Source organism: Neopelma chrysocephalum, unplaced genomic scaffold, assembly GCF_003984885.1.
Source record: "Neopelma chrysocephalum unplaced genomic scaffold, ASM398488v2 Primary Assembly neopelma1_42b, whole genome shotgun sequence".
In the NCBI taxonomy this organism is placed as follows: Eukaryota; Metazoa; Chordata; class Aves; order Passeriformes; family Pipridae; genus Neopelma; species Neopelma chrysocephalum.
Window position 1 is genome coordinate 7,342,509 of NW_020897701.1, and position 23,444 is coordinate 7,365,952.

The 23,444-nt window shown below is 37.8% G+C and overlaps 1 protein-coding gene across 1 annotated transcript in view; it reads left to right on the top strand.

Moving 5' to 3' along the window:
* The first annotated feature begins 16,225 nt into the window (after positions 1–16,225).
* The window catches only part of TACR3 (tachykinin receptor 3), a 35,129-nt gene continuing 27,910 nt past the window's right edge, over positions 16,226–23,444 (top strand). Inside the window, exon 1 of the mRNA XM_027677174.1 lies at positions 16,226–16,914. Coding sequence (XP_027532975.1) covers positions 16,439–16,914 — 476 coding nt within the window. The 5' untranslated portion in view covers positions 16,226–16,438. The remainder of the gene's footprint in view (positions 16,915–23,444) is intronic.

Sequence of the window (23,444 nt, forward strand, 5' to 3'; positions counted from 1 at the left end):
TTCATGGTCTTTGTTTAAAGCAAACTGAAGTAAAAAATTAGACTTTTTAAAGCAATAGAGATAGAAGTTGATTTAGATACTCCACAGATCTCATCACTGGAATTTTATGCCTTTCACAGATCTCATCACTGTAATTTTATGCCTCATGTAGGGAGAAGTGGAGATAGGCCTGAGGAGAGATAAATGAATTGTACAAGAATCTGTCAAAATAAATTTTCTAACAGCATTGCCACCAGCTTACATCAAGCTGGAAAACACAGATCTTTCTGTCCAGTTGTACTATAACATGAGGCTGTTCTAGGCAACAATGACACAGGAAAGGTGAGCAAGCTCTTTCAAACTGTTAAAAAAAAAAAAAAGTCTGTGCTGCTGGTTGAGCTGAGTACAAATAAGACAGAAAATGGCTTCAAAAGTGCTGTCAAGAGATATTTAGAAAATGGAGTGACAATGATATTTAGGCTCAGGCTTGGACTTACCACAGAAAGTCAAGTATGAAATCAACTTCTGACTCACAGACTTCAACTCTCTACATGACAAAACATGTCAGATGAGTAACTTCAGACAAGCAAGGCAGATGTTTGCACGTGCACACAAAGACTTCCCTCTGCCTACAGCTCCCTGTACCACACACCAGTATCTCCTGTTCAGTCCTGCAAGCTTCACAGAAAGGCTCTGTGTGCTCGATGATGTTGCTGTACTTGAGAGAAACAGGCAGCTGAGTATTCTTAATATTCTTGTATGGTAACACCATCAAGGGAAAAGACAGATAGTGCTCTTGAAACACAAGTCTAAATCATAACCATTTTGCATGGTTTTGACACAGGGCTTAATTAATGCTACTAAACTTTCCTGTTTATGAATGTTAAAATTGCTGGAACTAAGGTATCTGATGGCTGGCATGTGTATAAAGGAAAATCTGCTAAGAAAAGAGAAAGCATCACAGTGATAAATAGCAAACTTTGATACAAAATTCCTGTATGTAGCAGACGGGTAAAATCAGAGAAGCACTCTGCTAACTAGGTTTAGTAGAACAAGTAGAACATAGGTTTTGCACTTGCTGGTGATATCCATCAGAAAAAACCACCTTAAAAAGTCTTATTTGAAACAGACTTCTGTTATCAAACACTGCGGATATTGGGAGATACAGAAAAATACTTACATGTATTGTCCAGTAAGTAATGTCCAGTCGTGCTTACACTATCAATAGCTGCTCAAGGCCATGTGAATAAAATGGATGATGTAAGAACTTGGTATTTTCCTCTTTGTTAATGTCTGTTTCCTCAAATATTTCTCCAGTGGTCCATTTTCAGACACTCCCTTCCCACACTGGAATGCATGTAATCCAGCACGTATTGAAACTTTCTTAAGCCATGATGCTTGAGATGTTCTGTGTTATGGTCTGTACAACAACTGGCAGAAGAGACAAGAAACAAAGCTCTGTTACAGTAAGTTTCCATAGTAGTGAGTATTTCTCACCATAGGAAGAGCTGAGAAAGGTGGGTGATACAGCTTCCACATGCTACCCTTGAAGCAGAACTGAAAATATAGAAAGGTAAGAAATTGTAACCAGAATTCCAAAATTGCAGAGATTTCTATTCACAGTTTCTGTCAAGAAGTGATGACAGTCAAAGATATTATTGCAGTACTCTGAAACAACAATGTGAACTAGCTGAAGAATTTACCTTTGAGTTCAGGGAGGAGATGTTGTAACATTCTAACAAGTAATACTGACAGGAACACCTACTGCATACAAAGAAAAAAGTCATGGGACTTCTATTACAGTCTTTGTAAACAATGAAAAGGTTGGGAAAAAAAATTTTTTTCCTCCCTAAATGACATGAAAAAGTCAACTTCTTGGGCATCCTCATTAGCCTAGAGGAAATGCATCCTATCAAAACCACTGGGAGATGGATTGGGTCCATACCTGGATTGTTGTTGTTAATAAAATGATTCATGTGTAATAGTAACAGTGTGCATTTGCACACTGTTTATACTTACATTTTCCAAAAAGTTTTATAAACATTAGTTATTTAATTTACAAAACAACCATTCAAAGGAAGTGATTATTAGAAAAATGCCTGAAGAACACAAACCAGAGGTATTTTCTTTAACCTTTTCTCATGCTTTGACTTTCACATACTTCTAGCATAAGTCTCTGCTGGAAAATCATTCAGGTAATTACTGTGAATTATGTTTGCAAGTTTATTTTTCCACTGCAGCTGCAGAAGTGAACCATTTAAAAGACAGTCTGTCTTATCCTTTTTTTAAAAATCTCCCTATAAACTAGGGGTTTTGCATTCAAACAGCATCAAAGGACAAGCATGGTGGCCATTCTTCATTCCGAATGCTGTTGCTGTCCTAGGTAGCCTGGACATCTCCAAGCACAGCCAATTAGACACCATGCTAGACTATATTAACAAAGCAAGATGTTTCTGCTCTATATTTCTCACTGCTCTCAGCCAGCTAATTTTTTTCAAAATATTTATATTTAGAGAAAAAAGAACATTGCCAGCTTTTACAAAAGGGAATAAGTAGCTTGACTAACATTTAATAAAAGTTTAATTTGGCTTTTATTAATAAAAACTTAGTGGTGGGGGGTCTTTCTTTGAAATTGATTCTGCTTCTTTTACAGAGGCTTACTTTAGTGCACAGAAGCTACACAGTGAGCTCTGTCCTTTTTGCTTCTACATACTCACGAGCTGCTTCTTCCTCAAGCCAAGTTCCTTTACATTTTCTCAGCTCTCCTCCATCTTTCTAATTAGCACCAATCTTCCAGGTTTCTGGAAGGAGCTGAAAGTGCTGCCTTCAGCAAAGAAGCACCAAACACAAGTCACTATAGAAGTAATGGTGAACCCTCTCAGGCTGCTCCATTTTCCCCAAGACGTAAAAACAGACCGACAAAACCAAAACATTTAATCATTGAAAATATGGCACTCTCTTCCAAGCAGTACAGTTCTGTACCTCAATTTAGATGTTTTTGAGATTATCTGAATAACTGTCATCAAGTAACTGCTAATGATTTTTTTAACTCCAGGCTCATATAAAAATAACAGCTCCTGAGCAGTTCCTTTCACAGTTTTGTTGGATTCCACTGGAGTAGCTGGGCTGATAAAGTGCTCATAGTTCCACATCAGCTGCTCTGAATCAAAATTCTGACCCAAATGCCTGAAATGAATGCCATTATTAAATTGCAAATACTATCATTCTCCTGAAAATATCACTAACTCTTATTAATGTTCGCAAACACATAATTTCCACTCTTCAATGTTTTCCATTGACTCCCACAACATCTCTTGCAAAATGTCAGCATTCTTCTTCAATGACAGTGTATATTTTTTTCAGTGTTTGGTGTCTTATTGTTATACTACTTAATTTATTGTTTTCCAAAAGAGAAACTGTATTGACCTTTAAGAATTAGGTATGACAGACATAAATGTAAACAGCCTCCTGCCTTTCTGAAGCAAATTCTAGTTTTCCCCCTAGTCATTTAGGTTGTCTTCAGTTTTCTCTTATTCAGTGTAATTCTTAGATGATTTATCCCAAAAGAATAACACTCAGGGATGTAGTCAAGGTGCTTCTGGCACAGACTTCATTTTCAGATACAAGGCAGATTTGAAGATCAAATTAATCAACAGGCCTGATTATCGCAGAATCATAGAATCATTTAGGTTGGAAAATACCTCTAATATCATCAAGTCCAACCATTAACCCAGCACCACAAAGTCCACCACAAAACCATGTCCCCAAGTGCCACATCTATAGTACCTAAAGGGGCCTACAAGAAAGTTGGAGAGGGACTTTTAACAATGATATTCAGTGATGAAACAAGGGGAAATGGCTTCAAACTGGCAGAGGGTAGGTTTAGATTGGGTATTAGGAAGAAATTCTTTACTGTGAGGGTGTAAGGCACTGGAGCAGGTTGTCCAGAGAAGCTGCAGATGCCCCATCCCTGGAAGTGTTCAAGGCCAGGTTGGATGGGACTTTGAGTGACCTTGTCTAGTGGAAGGTGTCCCTGCCCATGGTGGGAGATTGTAGTTAGATGGTCTTTAAGGTGCCTTCCAACCCAAACCATTATTTAATAGTTTTCTTCTAATTTTTTTTTTTGCTTTCTATAATTCTGGAAGGCATTGCTAAAAACTCTAGCTAAAACCTATTAAGGATTGAATTTATAAATTCAGAATACCATCCCAACCAGAAAAATCTTACAGGATTTAGGAAAAAATCAAGTCATTTTTATATACTATAAAAACCAGGTAGCATGTAATAGGGAATGGTATTTTTCTTCAGGTTTTTACATTCTATTGATGTTTCAATTTTTTTTACAAAAACTCCTACAGAATTGCCTATATTTTCTCTTAATAATCCAGGAAAATACAAACAGGTAAAATCATATTACTGCGTCAGATATAAATGACCAACTCATCGTACAACAAAAACCTGCCCGTTCATATCACATTATCTGACACAAAGATAATTCTAAAAGAAATTAATTGACAGAAGCCCCAGATTTCTTCCACCAGAGCAATTCTTGTGTCTCATTTATCCTAATCTATGCCTTCTCCCAAGGGGTGGCTGCTTCAGAGATTTCTACAGCCAGACTCCTGTCCTCTCTCTCTCTGGCCACCCATCCTTTCCAATTCCCTAACACAAGAACAATCATATCAAGGATCCAGAAGTTATAATTCTGAGCTTGGAAGGCAAAAGTGGTCCACTGAAAAACTTTAGCTGGAGGGAAGAATGCTAAAAATTGCAGAGCCTTCTCATTTGCCTTCTGATTCTTAGGGTATGTTTGCAATTTTTCAAATTGCCTTCTGCAAGATTTTTTTTAATATATTTTTTTAAATGAAAGAAATTTAAATCTTGTAATAACAAGACAACATGCATAGAAAGATCCTTTACTGCCAAAAGAGTCAGTAACAACTTCCACAGAATAAAGAAATTTTCCTACATATCCCTGTGACTATGGGTCCTCTATGTTAGGTTGTAACTGGCTGTTTGACACAGAACACTTTGGCTCATGGCAGCAAAAAATCACTTAGGATGTTATTAACTATTAGAAAGAGTATAAAGAACAAAACAAAGTCATACCACAGGATTAATATGTAATGCAACTATAACCATTCAGAAAAAAAAGATACAGGTAACTAGAAGATCTGCAGAGAAAGGTGACAATATTTAACAGAAATGAGAGCTATGGTGTAGTTTACACTTCGAAAGGTTTAAAAATCCTCTGCTTGCAAGACAAACACATCTAATACATCTTAATGGATTTGGAGAAAATAAAGAATGGCTATTTCTTGAGCTTTACAAATAAAAATATTCAAGAGAGTCCAAAGAAATTATCAGGTCACAAATTTAGGAGACAACATGAAATACTTTTTTGGGACAGGATATTATTTGCTTTAGGATCTTGCAGCCATATGATGTACATATCAAAAATATAAATAAAACCACTTTTGCTAGGTCTCACCATGACTATTAAACATGGTTCTGTAAATCTAATCTCCTCAAGAAGTTCTCAGGACACCAAAGAACAAGAAGTTGAATGGCTCACTGGGGGAAAGACTGTATTTGTATTACACTCCTCCAATTCTCTCTGTCTCTGACATAGAAAGTTGCAGCTGACCATAGTCACATAGGGGGTTCAGCTTTATCCATCTCTGTACTGGAAAAGACCTGGTGTCCAGGTCTTCACTTAGAAGCCCACCTTTACAGAGTCATCCTGTACTTACCTGGAACTACTGGGGACTCTTTTATTGCATGAAAAAAATAGCAGCAGCATCACTCTATTGGAAACTTCCAGTGATTGCTGAATAACATTTTCATTGCAGCAGGAATTCAGGAGAGTAATTCAGTTTACTGACCTTCCTTTATTTTAATAATTGAAGGTTTTTATCTCTAAATCTAGTTTCACATATTCTGTGCTAACCAAGAAATACTGTATATAGACCTTAGAATTAGCTTTTGGATACACGTGCTTTTCAAGACTTAACATCACAGGACTGAAGAAGAGATTTCCACTAGACCAACTGCTCAGTGAAGTCAATGGTAAAAGACAGAAAAGCTTTAAGGTGTACATATATATATATATATATATGTATTTAGTGGCACCTTTCCAATGGATTTGGAGCTAGTGCTGGTAACCATTTATAATGATAAAATACATTCTAGATCTAAGAGTCTATAGTTCCACCGTAGACAAAAAATGCAGAGTATATACAGTAGAAAAGATGATGTCAGTTTTATATGCTGGGAGATGATTCCTGGATTAGATGATTAATTGCATTAGCAAAGCATCTTGTAAAAAAACAAAGTCTGTGGGATGCAGAACCTGCCAGGAAAGAGTTCAGCACGAAGGCGACAACATACATTGATTAGCATATCAATATGAATTTGTCAGTCATATAAACCTGGAATGCCAGGTTGCACTCTGCTTTACAAAAAGAACAGTTTGCTCTTCTCAAATAAGAAGTGACAGTAGTGAAAAACCCAGATGATTGCTGCAGATTGATAGCAGTTGTGGTAAGGGAGTTGCAACTGGATAAAGAAAACCCTTAAGTGAAACATACTATTTTCTGTCCATTGCAAAACGCAATTTCCTGACATAAAGGCTTTGGGCTGTCTGTTAAGAGATGGTAGGAGCTGGATAGTATACAAAAAAATCCAGCCTGTAGTGTACAGCCACAAGAATTTCAATATATACTTTGGTCCTGAATCAACACAAAATTAACAAAAAGCTTGAGATTAACTTTTTTTTTCCCAACTGAAAATTCTCAAAAGGTTAGATAAAAAAAAAACAAAACAACACAAAACATAAAAACGTGCCTCCACACAAAACACTTTGCTTTATTTCAAAAAAGATATAATTTCTGCAGTCTGTAAGTCAAACGCTTTCATTTGAGGTCTGAAGACATGAGAAGCATCTGGACTGTGTGGTAATGGAGGCTGAATAAAATCCTGCTGCTGAAAGACAGGGGTCTAAAGAAAGCTTCTCTGTGTTGACAGATAAAACTGCATCCATCACTAGGAATTCCTGTCAAAATGTATCATTATACAAACATTAATATAACCACAGACAAAACCAGTGTGTCTTTCAGTCCTTCCTCCTTCTCCCACACCATCCCCCCAAACAATTCTGTTCAGCTTCCAATTATCTTCAGTGCTCTCTTTCCAGTCACCCATTTCCCTTCTATTTAGTGATTTGTCTTTTACCCTCTTGTCCTTTCTTTGGATTCCTTTCCTCCACTTTTCTCTCTTTTTGTACAGGATGTAAACTGGTTTTAACAGCTGTCATTGTCTACTGCCCCAGCTCCAGACACCAATTACCCCTTGCTTTGCCTTCTTGGGCATCCCACACACTACCTCAGTAATGAACAAGAACATGAAGAAAAAGCACTGCTTAGCAGCAGGGAACACTAGTTTATCTTTGTAAGATAGCAGCACTTCATTAGGGCAATGCTAGAATTTGTACGCCAACCCAGGATTTCCCTATCTTTATCATCCATAAAAGAAAATGTATGTTCCACAGCAAGAGGGATGGAGGGCCCTTTTTCCGACAGATAAATCTGGAAATAAATCCATGAGATAACACTCTGAACACATGAAGTCAGACACAAGAAATTAGTTTCTTCAGCCTACAACTGCTACGTCTACACATAATTCCTACCACTACAAATTCTACTCAATAAAATTAAATTATCTGAACAATTTAGTGAGACAACAAACATTTTATCAACACCCACCATCTGTACTGGTTTTAAAAGAGCAAAAGATTTATAAAACAGCTTCAATCCCCAGTGCTTGCTACATGAGAACAAATTATTTTCAGACAATAGCCTGAAGGGAATGTGAGAGATTGATTCTGCCTGCCTCAGGTAAGGTAAGGAAAACTCACATTTTAATTTTTACAATCCCAGATCTCTGAGCTCCCTTTAGCACATACTCTCTTTCAAGAGTCATCATATTGGGCAAGGGTAGTTGCATCTGGTTTTCTATGGTAAGCCTTAATTTGTAAGTTCATAATTCCATAGAACTCACTTTCATTTGCCACTTTTTGGAGTAATAAATCAACTCTGAGACACAAATATTGACATTAGAACATCCACTTCTGTACTTGTTTGTGTCTTTGAACAGGGGTGTGCACCTGTGTGTGAAAAGAATCAAGCTGTGAGCCACTTTCTTTGTCGTTGACATAGACAGGAAAGGCTTTTCAGCTTTGTTTTAAAAAATGTCCAGTAAAGCTAGAAGGCATTTTTAGCAAGATATTGCTACTTGGTACCAATCCTAAATGAATGGTATCCTTTAAAGAGAATGATGCTGTTGGCAGAATAATACGGTTAGAGAAATTGAGAGAGAATTTACCACCATCATTGTTGACACAATAACACGTTACAGGTGTAGACACAGTGTCCATCCACCTACCTTGACTTTGTGATCAAGAGAGCAGTAGTAAGTCTATCTACTAATCTTTTCACCATTTCTACAAAAAGTTGTTTTCTTGTTCCAAATCCAGCAACAAGGATAAGAAGTGGCTTGTTACTTCAGAATTAATAAAAATAATTTTAAAAGAACATGATGACTTAAGTACCTTCTACAACATTCAAAAATTATTAGTCATCAAATGTGAATGCTACTGCCTGGAGCCAAATTAATAAGATTCAAGATGCATTCTTTACAAATTATATTTAGTTACTACAATTGGCTTTCATGGCTCTTCCACTCTCTTTGCTACTGCTTGTTCAAAACTCATCTGGTGATATATGTTGTATCCACAAAAAAAATAAATTAGTCTAAATCATTACATCTCAGAAAATTAATTGCCTTCCTTTCTGTTGTCTTTACAATACCTCTGGAACTTGCTGAATAATAGAGAAAGGCCAGTTCATTTGAACTCCTGTTCTTACATAAATAATCTCTTTCAGCATGAATATAGAAAATCAAATTAATAGGAATTCCTTTGTAAATTTTTGTCACAGGAGAAATAAGGTAGTCCAATGGTTTGCAGAAAAGGTGCGAGAGATTGACTGACTTCTTGAAGCCACAAATTGAATTTCATTGATGTGGCAATAGTTGCTTTTGCTTTCATTCCAGTTCCAAAGAAAGAAGAAAGATCACACAACAGAGAAACAGAACCTGAAGATTGGGGAAAAGAGACAGGAAAAGAAAAAAAAATAAATTGGCAACAGTGATTAACTTTCAGCAAAAAATAATAGTTCTTAAGACATGGTCATTTGAATAACGGGCTCCATAAAAGTCTACATAAGTGAATCATATGGTATTTTGGACAAAGAAAGTAATTATTTCTGCTGAAAACCAACTAACTAGCAGACTTTTTGGCTTAAGAACCTCTATAGTGCAGAAATAGAATGTTTTGATAAAATGTCATAAGAAAGCCATAATCTTTATGCATCAGTTCTGACAGTTGTTTCTTTTCCACTGTTAGTCACACAAGCAAATGCACACACACATGCACAAAACACTAGGAGATGCTGTCAGCATGTTGGCCACAACAGTGCATTAGGATGTGAAAAAGCCAAGTTCAGATCCCCTCTCCACCTACATCTCGGATAAAAAACTGGATTCTGAAGAACGCAGGATACAAATCTTGGATTCCAAAATGCAGAACAGAACACAAAGGTTTTTGCAAATTTGAGAGAGTTGCTGAGAATATTTTCATTTTATCCTATATTTCCCACGCAAAAAAGATATATTACAAGACACAAAATTTGCTATGTTGCCAAAATGTTCCCTCCCATATTTACATTTGCAGATACAGCTTTTCTAAACTATCACATGCCTTCCACATAGCAATTACAAAATTCATTTGACTCTGATCCTGCTCTAGCACTTAAAATTTAAAATAATTAATGTTATAAGAACATAGCAATATCATGTGTAAATTTTTAACTGTTTTTCTGGTTTTTACCTTTTTTTTGCTTTTTACTTTTTTTTCGTAGAACAAAGACAAGAGCAACAAACTATTTCTATGCTGACAGAATACAGTCTCATATAATCATTCCAATTAGTCTTCTAAAATGGATGAGATTATATTCTTTTTTGAGAACTACTCTGTAGATGGTATTCTACATCTGTGAATTGCCTGTAATGCTTTACATGAAAAACAATCCATAAAATTTCTTTTTAGTTAAGGAAGCAAATAATATAGAATATTCTCTTGTACCACAGTGATAGTAAGATAATATCTCCTGTTGTTAAAAAAACAAGTCAAGAAACCTACTTGTTTTACTTTTCAGGTAATGGTGAAACACAGATGTGTCACTGATGCTCTATAAATAACATGGGTAAAGCTACCAGAAAATTTTATTTCCTGATTTTATTCATCACTGGGTTACTGTGAATCCATTCATGCCTCTTCAACTTGCTCAGTACCTTAAAATATGCATTTTATTATGTATGAATACGTATGTACATTTTATTATAAATAATATATGTATATAACTGAATAAGTAGCTCCAAGAGTCAGAGAAGTCACCGATAACATCCCCCTTAATTTGGATCCTTGTAAGAAAACAAATTGCTGGAAAGAGCAGCAGGAGCAGCTGTAGGAGACAAGAGGAAATTGTTTTGCCAATAGGTGTCTTTTCAATTGACTTTAGTGGACCTGCAAACAGGCTCACAGGAATTTCAGGTGGCAACAGCAGTTACCTATTAGTTTCAAAACTGTAGGTTCAGAACCCACAAGATCCAACAGAACACATTCTTATCAGAACCTGTAAGACCCAATAGAACACATTCTTTTCATCTCTGACTTACACAACCTTATAATTCTCTTTTTAAATGTAACTCCTAAAAAGATTCTAAAGCAGTATAAAAGAAGAGAAGAATACGGGGAAACATATGGATGTTCACATAGAAGTCAGTTGCTAGCTCATCTCACCTATGACATTAGACAGGCATTTGAGCAGTTGCAGAAAGATGAAAAGGCAGAAGTGCCTGGATTTACAGTTGCAAATAAATTGTCTCCCACTGGAGAAAATAAATAATGTACAGCAGTTAGGAAAAAAAAAATCAATTAAGGTTTCACACTAATTTGTGTCAAGGACTGCCACAAAGAATGTAAAAAGGAAAACAACAATAGCAAGAAAGAAGACTAATCACGATAGCCCAAGAGAATGTTTGTTATATCATGGCCCATTTCACCCTGCCTTTACCTTCTCTCCAGATACACTGCTGGCAGGTAGAAGAACCACTTGAATTAATCCACTTAATTTTTTCCAAAAAATTGCTAGTATGTCATTTGGTATAATATCTTTTCCTCTCAAAGCCCTATCTGATCAGGAATATAAATTAATAAGAATTACTTTTCAGACAACAACTGTGCCCTGCAAATTATATTTTGGCACAGGCACCTCACTGTATCTGCTATTCAGGACCCTTGGTCATGTCCTATGAGCAACAGCTAAAAAACAGAGGGCTAAGCTATGCTGATGACAAAGGAAAACACATATATTTAGCCTTTTAGGAGTATCAGAAGATCAAATTCACAATGGCTGAAGAAATCTTGCTGGTTCTTACTTCATCCAAGAAGAATAAATGTTTTCTCATACAAAGTAATTTGTGAATATTATCTATAATTCAGAATAGTCTTCATTTTTATTCAGTGTTAATTTCTCATCACTTATCTCTAGACATGCTGAGTTTTACTTTATTCTAAAGATAGTTTCAGTGAATTTGCACCTCAGCATCATAATCCAGAAGAAAACTTGTGTCTACTCAGTTCTTTGGCTCTATTGCCCCCACACTTCTGGCCCCCCTGTAGCCATGATGAAGAGCAACACACAATATTTCTGGTTTTGGTCTAGCCCTTTGCTGCAACATCCTTACTCACACACTTGTGAAGTTGCTAAATATCCTGCTGAGTCATTTTCAACTGGTGCCAGAAAGAAGACTTTTGCATTTATAAAAAATAATCAGAAACCAAGTTCAAACTGAGTTTTCCAGGTGCATTTTAAACTACACCAATTAAAGCAAACTGTTCCAAATCCAGGTAGGCTGACATGGTATGTGACAGCAGTGCCATGTGAACACACAGCCATGATAAATAGGACAGTGTTGAGTATTCTTAAATTGCAAAAATTCTCCGGCCACAGCTAAACCTTTTCATGACTGACTGATGAAAGGGAGCTATCAAAGCTGAAGAATAAAAAAAGCTGCTGCTGAAGGATCATTTCATCCTGCTGGGCACTGGAGGAAGGAGGTAGGGAAGGAGGTTATTAGGCTAAGCCTAATCAAGCAAGCAAACCCAAAACCAAAAAGTAAACTTCGCAATGCCCTCACTGCTATATATAAAAGAAAGAGGACAGGTCTTGTGAAACACCTTAATGATGCAGTTAGCACTTATGCTAAATAGATATGCTATGCAGGCCGCTATTTTACTACAAATCCCTACTTGTGCAATACTGCTGATATTCTCTGCCTTTCCCATAGCACACAGAAAAATTTAGTAGAAGAGTGATTTCAGACAAAAACTTCAAGTACACCAGAAGACCTCTAGAATCTCATAAAGAGCAAAGAATAGAATAATTTCTAAATCTACCTTCTGGACAAGATGCTAAGTCAAGAGCTTAGCATTCACTTTGGGCTCAGTAAAAGTTTTGCTGGAACTGTGAAAAAATAGCTTCAAACTATATAACACAAAGGAAGAAGTACAGACAATCACAGCTACTTTTCTGATAACACTTCAGATTATCTCTTTCACATTTCTAAGTGTTTCTGTGAAGCTGGGAGTGGAGAGCTGGTAATAATGGCAAGTTTAAGCACAGTTGACTACAAGCATAAAGTAGTGGCCAGTGGAAAAGCAAAAGAGAACAGCAAATAGCAGATGGCCAGAAAGAAGTCCCTCTTAAACTGAGTAGTCTTACAGAGAGGAAAATTAAGCATTTCCACTGGAAATATGCATAAGCTGGAACGGCCAAAAGTTAACATAGGAAATCACATACCTGTAACAGTTCTAGAAATAATGTCAGCATGGATACCCTCTACAACTACCTTTTTTTTCCAAAAGAGACTGAGAAAAAATACATATCCTTGTCTTTTGTACTGCTCTTTTGCATAAGTATCACCCCAGTTAGGCAGATTTTGCTACTCAGAAGTTATTAATATAAATGCTTTCACCAAAGTTGCTGTGGAACTTATTTGAGAAACCGAATGCTGATGGCCACCAGCTGACCACACTTCAATCAGCACACGTGTAATCATTACAAATTTTAATGGAGAAGCACAGCTGACTTCACTGTCCACGTGAGTTTCCTCTATAGACATGAGCTATGAGGCTGCCTAGCCTCTTTCCTTAAATAAAATGCGAGCAAGGTGCTAAAGGGCAGGTCAACCTTGCTGTAGCATTTTGGATGTAGGAAGATCTGGTTTGGCTCTAATTGATCGTACCAGACAACTTCTCTATGGTTTCAGTTAGAATGAAAGCCAGAGTACAGAGAATTTATTCTAGCAAATTTTTACAGGCATTTCCAAAAGGAGTAATAAATGTTACCCATGGGAGGCTGATCCAGCTACCCAACATTTGTCCTGTGCTGTTCAGTGTTCCACTTCTCAAAACAAAACAACTCCAGATACTCAGCCACCTCTTCTGCCGGATTCGGATACCTGCTGCAACACAGCTGATAACATCCACATTACTGAGCAAGAGACTTATGAAAAACCTAGGTTTTCCTTTATGCTAATGGTACCCCACAGTTTTTTTCTCATGTGTGGGGGAAAGGGGATAGGGAAGAGCACAGCATATAAAAACATCCCTACAGGGGTGGAATATTTCCTCAGGGTACTCCTGAAGAAGAAGACAGAATCAATGATACTTTGATTTCTACACTGCAAAGCTGACACTTCTGTTAGCATACTGTGTTGGTGGTCTGGCTCACATTTTACAAACACACACTACAAAAAGCTTCTTGATTTTTGTTTCAAGTAAGTCTCAAGGACTCAGTTTACTGATAGCTCTGCTGGTATAAGGAGATGTTGCCCTGTACTGATTTCTCTCACTAGGAATGCATTGAGAACAAATTCCATTAGGGGCACTGTAAAGGATTAGGGTAAGATATGTGGTAATGGTCTCTCCAGAACACCTGGTAGGCAATGGCAAGCAACCTTCCAAGACAGAGCTAGAAGATGCTTTGGTCCTGTGAGGAAAGCAGAACAAGGACTCCATGAACTATACAGAGCAAGTAGTTCGAACATAGATCCTTTATGTTCCTATACAGATAAAGTTACTGCAGTGCTGTACAGTACACTGCTCCTGTAAGTTTGCAGTCTGCTGCACATTTGGCAGTACTGCATTCAAGAAACAGGGTCCCTGTGTCTGCTGAAATTGAGGAAAAGGAGTAATAGAGCTGAGGCTGGGAGAGCTGGATGGAAGCAACAGAAGCATGTGGGACACAAGGACTTGGGTAGCTGGTGTGGCAATGTGAAAAACACATCAGCTTAGTAAAAGGATACAGTCTGGAATTCCTAGTTTGAGCATAAAGGTGGAAAGGTATAGGGCACAGGGTGGGGTTTGTGCTTTCTGGTTTATAGCCACATGAAAATCTTGAGTGAAACTGCTGGAGCTGAGAGTGAAGCTACCAGAGTGTCCAAGCCTCTGCTATAACTAGTCGGTCTGGTGTTCCTCACTCATTGGAACCATCATTAGAATTTTTTCAACACTTAAACTCACAGAGATTTTCTACTGTTCCCTTCTTCAGGCTCACCTCCAGGGAGCGGAAGAAAGATGAGGCAGGTAGAAGATTTGGAACTCAAAATGGAACTGTGGGATAAACTCCAGTGGCTTTTCTGTGACAAGGACCTGCAGTGCATGGTGGGTTCTAGACATGCTATAGCAATGAGTGGTTTACAGTAGAGCTTCTAAGCCTGAGGTTGGCTACTGCTTGGGATCAGGTCAGCTGCTAAGAGCTGAGAAGCACATGGGAACAGCCAGTTACACTCATTCAAATTAAAACTGCAGCGAAGATCTAACTATTAAAGTGCAGACATTACTTCCACTGGGTAAATACAGCAGGGAGGAAATGGTACACAGGAGTATTTGATTTTTGTTTGAAGCTTTTGTTTAAAAAAGGTGTTGAATGTGTCATTGCTGACAGGGATATTGAATAGTTCCCACTGCTGTGATACAATTGAAATCTCTGCTGATGACAAGTAGTAGCTCTAAATTGTTGAAACCTGGAACAGATCAGCACTAAACCACATTTTCTCCCTAAAGACTGCAGCCTATTGAATAACAAAGGTTTGTTAGCTGAAGTCCCTTGCAATCAACCCTTGCACAAAGCATGCATTCCCAATGCCAGCTGTTGTTAACATATTAAAAAGAAACTGATTTTGGATGTGAAAACATCAGGTGTTAAATTTCCTCATTTACCCTTTTCTACCAGTATAGAAATAACTGCATGTAAAAATACTGTTTACTTAAAATAACTATAGTACTAAGTGTGAAATAAATGCAAATCAGTAAAAAGAACTAAATTTTTTTTTAAAGACACAAAGAAAACAAACCCCTAATATTTTGCGCACAATTAAGGACATTATGTTTAGGGCTACATAGTGTTTCAGTAAAAATCAGTGTCTGCTGAACATACAAATGGCTTTACAAATGTTTCTTGATATCAATTACATATTACAAACTGAAAAGTGAAATTAGAGAGCAGCAGGATGTATTTATTTATCTAAAAGAGGTCACTATTCCAAATCTGCGGGTACCAGAATACTTTAAAGGAAAGCCTATACTAAATGAAAAGACAGCAGCAAAAAAGGCAGGTCTGAATTCATCTGGAATAAAATCATCTGAAAAGAGCTGTAATAAAAAAGCAGTTTCAGTCCTGGGATTTTTTAACTAAGCCAGCTGATTAGCTCTGCAAAGACAGGGCAAAAAAAACTATTTAAAAAAGGAAGCACAATAATGAAACTTAAAGAAAGGCAATATAAAATAAATCTCTCAACATAAATGAGATGAGAATTCATTTTCCCTGTGATGCTCTCCACAGCTCCTGAAAGTGCCTGCTGCTGGCAATGAATGAAATAAAAGGGGGAGGGAGAGCAGAGGGAAAGAGGTGTTAGCTTACCAGCCGGTGGAGCTTATCACTCCACTCCCTTCGTGACGCTGGAAACTCACAAGCCTATAAAATGTGCCTTGGCTCCTTCGGCAAAATCAAAAGCAAGAGGTGGCTGTACACAGGAGAAGTAGGATGCTGTTCTGCCCTGAGGTAGCTCTCCTGACTTGGCTGGTACAGCACTTGTAACAGTTTGAACAGCATAGCCAAAGCTTTTTTCTGACAGATCTCCCCTGTACCTGCTGTGCTGCCTTACTTTCCCTTTTCTTCCTTCCCTCTTCTTATCTGTTGCTGGGGATTTTGGAGGGTTGGGAAAGGGAGGTAGGAGAGTCACATCATTCCTGGAAGAGAGGAGAGGAACATCCAAGATGACTTCTGTCCCCACAGCCAACTGGAACATGAGCATGAGCAGCAGGGGGAACATGAGCCTTGCTGCAGCAAGTGATGCCTGGGGACAGGCACTGGGAGCACCAGCTGGAAATGCTTCTCCCCCCATAGCATCCTCACCAAGCAACTTCTCCAATCAGTTTGTACAACCCTCTTGGCGCATTGCCCTGTGGTCTCTGGCTTATGGTGGTGTGGTGGCAGTGGCCGTTTTTGGAAATCTCATTGTCATCTGGATTATCCTGGCTCACAAGCGCATGAGGACAGTGACGAACTACTTCCTGGTGAATCTGGCCTTCTCTGACGCCTCCATGGCTGCTTTCAATACCCTCATCAACTTCATCTATGCGCTGCACAGTGAGTGGTACTTCGGAGAGGCTTACTGCCGCTTCCACAACTTCTTCCCAATCACAGCTGTCTTCGCCAGCATCTACTCCATGACAGCAATAGCTGTGGACAGGTGAGAAAAGAGAAGAAAAGTTTAGGGGTGAGAGATTCAGATCAGGTTATCTGGCAAAATAAAAATACGGAGATAACAATCATTATGATGAGAGGCAGAGAACTGAATAGGTCGTCGACTGTGCTTCTCTGTAGTTTTTTAAGATCTCTCCCTAAACACTGTTTTAATTCCTGTCTTTGGTCTCTGTCCTTCAGCCTTTCATTGTTTTTACTTTCCTGCTTTCTTTTATAACAAATATTTCAGCTCTCTGTTTGACTTCAACTGCTCTCTGTGCTCTGTCTTTCAATACTAATTCTGTAAAGCACTCGTTGCTCAGGGTTTTGCTTCCCCATCTGTGAAAATGGTATCTGTCCTTCAGTCAATGTCATCTAATTCATACTGATTAGGAGTTGTAGAGATTGTGTATTAAGGGAGAGGATTTCAAATTTCCCTCCTCTCTGTATTTCTACAGCTGGCAGAGGCATTTGCCTCCTCTTCAAAAATCACTTCAGACTCTGTTTTTAATAGCTTTTCTCACAGATAGCTCTGAGCTGCTTTGTTTCTCCCAGTTTTAACTAATGAGACTATTTACATTGCCATCTGTGCATATGCAGAGGACTGATAAGAACATGATTTCAAAGTGCTCAATTTTTTCCTGATTTCCTGGAGATAAACAAGGCTTTGTGACTGTCAAAGAAAACAGGACAGGGAAAAACTTTACCTTTATACTCTTGACAATAATGGAGTAAGACAACTGTAGTGTCCACAGAGTAAAGGGGAAATGTAGTTGCCTGATTTTCAACACAGATGCATTGATGGACTGTCTTTCACAAAAGGTGCTGTGAGTCTCCCCAGGGAAATGTTTCTTTCTTTATTATTGTTTTCATATTTGCTGCACTGGAAAGATAACTTACTGAATTTTCTTTTAGAAAAACAGATCAATTTGTACTTCAGATCTCTTATTCCTTTTAGCAATGCACTGAAATTACTTATAAAACTCATTTCTACATATTCAAATCACATTATACATCTTTTCTGAATTGACTTGGCAGAACTGCAGCACTTCCAAGTGATGGTAGTTAAGATTTCATAAGGTTCAATCCACCTTCTGAAATATTATTTCTCATTTCCAGGTGCAAAGATTGGGAAACGTTGTTGTATCTTCTGTCTGTGCTTGTGAACAAGTTTATAAATTAGTAGGGTTTTTTCATTTGCCCTAGTAATTGCAAATTTTTGGTGGCATTCTCAGCCAGATGCGTTACTGTTCCATAAAGCTAGAAATTAAAGAGAAAATGAGATTCTTGGCAACTCTTCTACCTCTTTGCTCTGAGGATGGGTGAAGACACATGGAAATCAGTACACTTTCCTCCTGACAGTGGTGTATCTTCTTCCCATGTTAATTCTCATTAATAATGGAGCAGGTAGTGTAATGCCAGTGATACTACCTTCAACCAGGCAAAGATTTCTTTCATTGTCTGTTTGGGTTTAGCTTAAGATTCTCATCTAGCTTGTGGTTTTCAGAAAGATAAAAGGGCTTTAGCTGATGCTGGGTATTTAGCAGCTATTGTTGTAGCTGATCAAGTTGAGCAGTTACTAGGATGCTCTGAGTAAGGTTTTTTTCACATTTTCTGACAAAATTATCCACAGACATATAGTACTTACTACTTTGAAAGTTTCTAAATTTATGCTAAGATCTGGGAAAAGAAGGTGAATATAGTTCCTTAGGAATCCAAATAGCGCATTTCCAGAGTGAGTGAAATTAGCTCTGCTGCACACTGACTGAAATGAAATGGTCAGATACAAATATATTAGAAATGTTTTCCTTGGTTTAGCAATGTGAGATGCTGATGCTCAGAAGTGTGTCAAGTGTGTCACGTAAAACAAACACAAGAGCAGTCTATCCTTCCTTCCCTGTTCACACTGTTATTCCTTTTCCTTTTATACCAAATAACACCTGATGCATTCAGTACCTTTAATAATTTCCTGGCTACCTCTGCAGAACAATTCTGCAGAGTCAAGAGGAAAACTAAGGGTCAAAGAGAATCCCAAGGAATGTTCTTGAATGTACAGACTGTCGTATTCCAGGGCACAGATCTGCTGGATGGATATTTTTTAAAACTTTGGTTCCCACTTGCATTCTGTAAAAGTTCAGCCAGTGCTTCACTGAACACTCTGCATTAGTTTTAACCCAGTAAACTCATCCTTACACATTCTTTTAATTCAAAAATTTAAAACAAAAACAGCAAAGCTACAAAGTAAGATAAAGCTACCAAGGGAACTGAATTGATGGGATCATATCAGATGATTTTCCATTAGAAATTGTAACTATCCCAAAACACTGAAAGGTCATGGGTTGCAGGTCACTAAAAAGTATGTTGTGGTATGCTCCACGGATCATTTTCAAACACCTACATGTTCACACAGTATGAATGAGTTGCTGTGAATCTAGACACCACTGAGCAGAGGTCACAGGTAGTATATGTTTCCTTTCACATCTGACTCTGTAGGCCATTCTAAGTTGTGTGCACTGTGAGATTACTGGACTGACAAGGAGTTCTGTGGAGCAGGCAGTTCCTGCAGTGGGGTGTGCTGCATCTAGAGCTGAGGATGAAAGTATCCAAGACTGCTGTATGACCACCCTGTCTGAACACAGTCTCAAATTTATGTGAGTTTACTCACACTTCTGACCACTCCTTCCCAGTATTTCCCCCCCTGCTTTCTGCTTCTTTTCCAACAGGCTGTTTGCAGTCTACTGGAGAGATGCCACAGGTAGCTTTAACCAAGTCAGCTTAGGCATCAGAAGCAGCACAGATTTTACACTGGACTCCTTCATAGGCGGTCATTCTCTCATTCTTCTTTAGTTCGTGCTGCATAGTTCCACAGTTACAGATAAACTGAACAGGGGATAGTTCTGGAGCTGATACGCCCTTGCCACTGACCAGTGCACGACCAGTGCATCATCCTAAACTCCACCTGTGATCACTGACTGCTGTACAGTTCTTGGACATATTAAAGACAGTAACTTAGGCAGAATTTAAGCCTTCTGACGTTGGCCATTGAAGACCCACTGTCCCCCTCTATGAGTTCTTAACATGCAAAGGAGGTGGTTCAGGTACGCCAGCAATTAATTTTGAATCCCAAGATTGCCTCATTAGACAACCAGCTCTGTGCATAGGCCTAAAAATTCTCTGCAGACGGTTAAAGTGGAAGTTTGGGGATATAGCAATATAGCACAAAATAACAGGCCTTCAGTAGAGCTCTTAGTATCATGAATTTTTTCCTGGCTTTAGCACATCTACAGTATTACTTTCTCAGTTACTGAGTTACTCTCAGCAATTCCATAATGATATTCTCATTGAAATGAGTTTAACTCTTTATAAAAGCAACCTCTCTGGAATTAAAGAAAGTATTCTAATAATGATGGTGAGTAGTTGCTGATCCTATTCATATCCTACCATTCCTTTTCTTCCTAGTACGGAAGCAAGCTTTTGGTATTTGAAGCCAAAAAACATTTATTTTACTTTACATTATTTTAAATTATATTTAATATTCAGTTTTATTTCTCTTGCACAATCTTCTCTCTTATTCAACACTTGTCGTTCTAGTTTCCCACCTTATTTTCTAGACTTCTAATATATTTACAGAAGCACACATATACTGGGTCAGTTTTCTTTTTTTCTGTGATATTGTTCAGTTACTGATGGCTGTTCATAACCTCTCTATACACTCATTAGACTCCAGAGTAAATAATATGATATGAGCTTGTAACAGAAGACAGATATAAGGCATAAACACTTGATTCAACTTATCAAATAAAACCTAAATTCATAATATGTACACACTCAGATCCTCAAAATATCATTTAGGCTCTTCAATCTCTTCAGGGGTATTCTGTAAGAGCAGTTATTATTGCCACAAAGTAGTATCACAAGCCCTATAAATTAGTGTTACTGAAATTCTAAGTAGGCAGTTGGCACATTGAAAAATGTCTTATCTTTCCAGTAGAATACACTTTGATATCAGTCTCTACCCAAGGCCTTCATGCATCATAAACATTTTAAACAGATATTCCTGCCAAACTATCTAGTATCTGAATGTTAAGTATCTGTTACCTGCCCTGTGCGCTCAGAAACACTTAAGTATAGGGTGAAGTTTATATCTAAAAATGATCTCAAATATTTCTAACAGGTTAGGATAAAGAGTGCACAGGGCACAACCCTGTATAGAGGTCATATGGTAGTGGTATGAGCAGAAGATGCAAACCAAGAAGGTGTACACATGCCTGGCATCAAGTGGTTTGTGCTTGGCTCACCAATGAATAGAGGAAGCTGAAGCAATGGGAGGAAGCTGAAGCCCAGCCAGCTGTCATCCCCAGCACAGAGCTCAGCCCAAACAGAACTGCAGCCTTTGGCCCCTCTCTCATTCCCTTTCCCTCAGATTTGGATGTCTCAAAGTAAATGGTTTCCATGTAAAAGAAGTGAGAATTTGCACTGAGGACTGGGGAGAGAGAGATGAACATCAGAACAAGAAAAAAAAGGCAGACAGAGTTCTTTTTGGCTTTCTCATACTTCACAGGTTGTTCTCCCCATAGAGATCTTGCCCTCATATCTGAGAATATTTTTGTCAGAAGAAATAGATGGAGTTTCTGTAAACTCACTGGTCTAGTTTTCCATAAGATGCCATTTTATTGTTAGCTATTGTTCCTGCCTCTGGTGCCACGTAACTACAGAAAACACTACCTGCCCTACCCCTACTACCAAACTAAAGTTCAATTTGACTTTTTTTTCAAACTGGATGGATGACTTCATAACCATGACTTCAGGAATTAGCCTGTTTTACTGCATATCACAAAGGGAAAAATGCAAGATATGCTTTAGAAATTATCACTATTATTTCTATTCTTACTTTGCTAGTCAAACTACACAATTCAAAGAGTAAATCCCTTCCCCATTTCTCTATATTTCCCAAATAGTATTTAAAGATGAAGCACATCTTATTTCTAGATTCCAGTATCTGGGCTGCTCTCTGAAAAATACTAGTCTTCAAAACTGGAAAGAAAAAGTTGAATAGGAGGGCATTAAGTGTTCAAATATCAAGAGCTGAAATATCAAGAGCTGAAATACAAAGGAGAGCTGAAATACAAATTTGGAGGCCTAAAATTATTTTTTTGATTTGACAAATCTCTTTCTTTCTTTGTTAGAAAAGGTGAAATAGTTTCTGCAGAACATTCTGATGCAATGGCTACAGGATTCAGCCTGTCAGAGACCTAGGAAAAATAATCCTTTTCTTGCAATGGTACAAATTCATAATGATCAGGAAAAAATACAGGATCTTTTTTGGGGTTTTGGTCCAAATTTATGTTAGAGTTACATTACTGATAACATACTGAGATAGTCTGGGAAAAAGCTGCTTTCAAATGGTGCTGTGAAAAAATGAGGTTGATACACCAATATCTTGAGAAGTATAAGCAACATTTACAACACTGCTTAGCCCTCAGTCTTCTTGTTCCAGGCAGGAAACATCTGATCCTATGTTCAAATGAGAGGTTCATTTTAGACAGAATCTTAGCCTTAAATATATTTTCTTAGTGCTCTTATTTATCATTTAATGAAAAATATTAAAATATGTATCTATGGTGTACTATGTAAAGTAGCCTGTGGTACTTTCAAAAGTTAGTCAAGGGTTGGGCTTTGGGGGCGGGGGGGAGGGGTTGGTTTATTTATTTGTTCATTTCTTTGTTTTTTTAAATATTATTGCCTAAATGCATGTTTTTCTGACTGATTTACCAAACAGGAGAGAAATTTGTATTGTTCACACATTTTTGTTTACCTAAAGTGATTTCAAAATAACTGCAGAAACAAGAAGGAAACCATTCAGTTGACAGTGGCAGAAATGTAGGCAGTAACAGGGTGGGTTGTAGTCTGTGCAGATGGAGCTGTTTCTTCAGACTTTGCATTGCTATTGGTCCTTGATAGGCCAGGTAGATCATATTTAAAGAAAAGGAGAAACAGAAGCCCTTCTGTCAGGGGAAGTCTGTTAGTCCATCATTTTGTGAAACAGACCAAAGGAAATTCTTATCCCTTTTCTAGCAATATGTATAGGTATAGAACACAATGTGTAAAATCAATTACAAACTCATAAAAATGTAGCCCATTGTCAGTTACCAGATGTTCCTCAAATAGAAAGCACTGTTTACGAGAACTCCTGAAGAATTTCAATATTCCTGTTTTAAGGTTTCTGTTAAGAGGTACCTGTAAGCAAGGCATTGGATGCTTGTCCCGATTTCAGAAAAACTGCACTGTTACCCCCCTTCTTAAAGCACAATAGCCATTCACCAACAGCAGCACATGTTCCTCTGGATAAATCAAGGCCAAGTTAGTTATCTCCCTGGGATTATGCCCACTGATCTCTCAAATGTACCATGTGTTTGTTTATCTGTCATGCTGTCATACACTCCTTTCTTTATGCTGTGTGACAGTAACATTGATCACTGTAGATCCTTCAAGCCACCAAAACCAGTCTTATTCAACAGTGATAGTCCTACAAAAGTA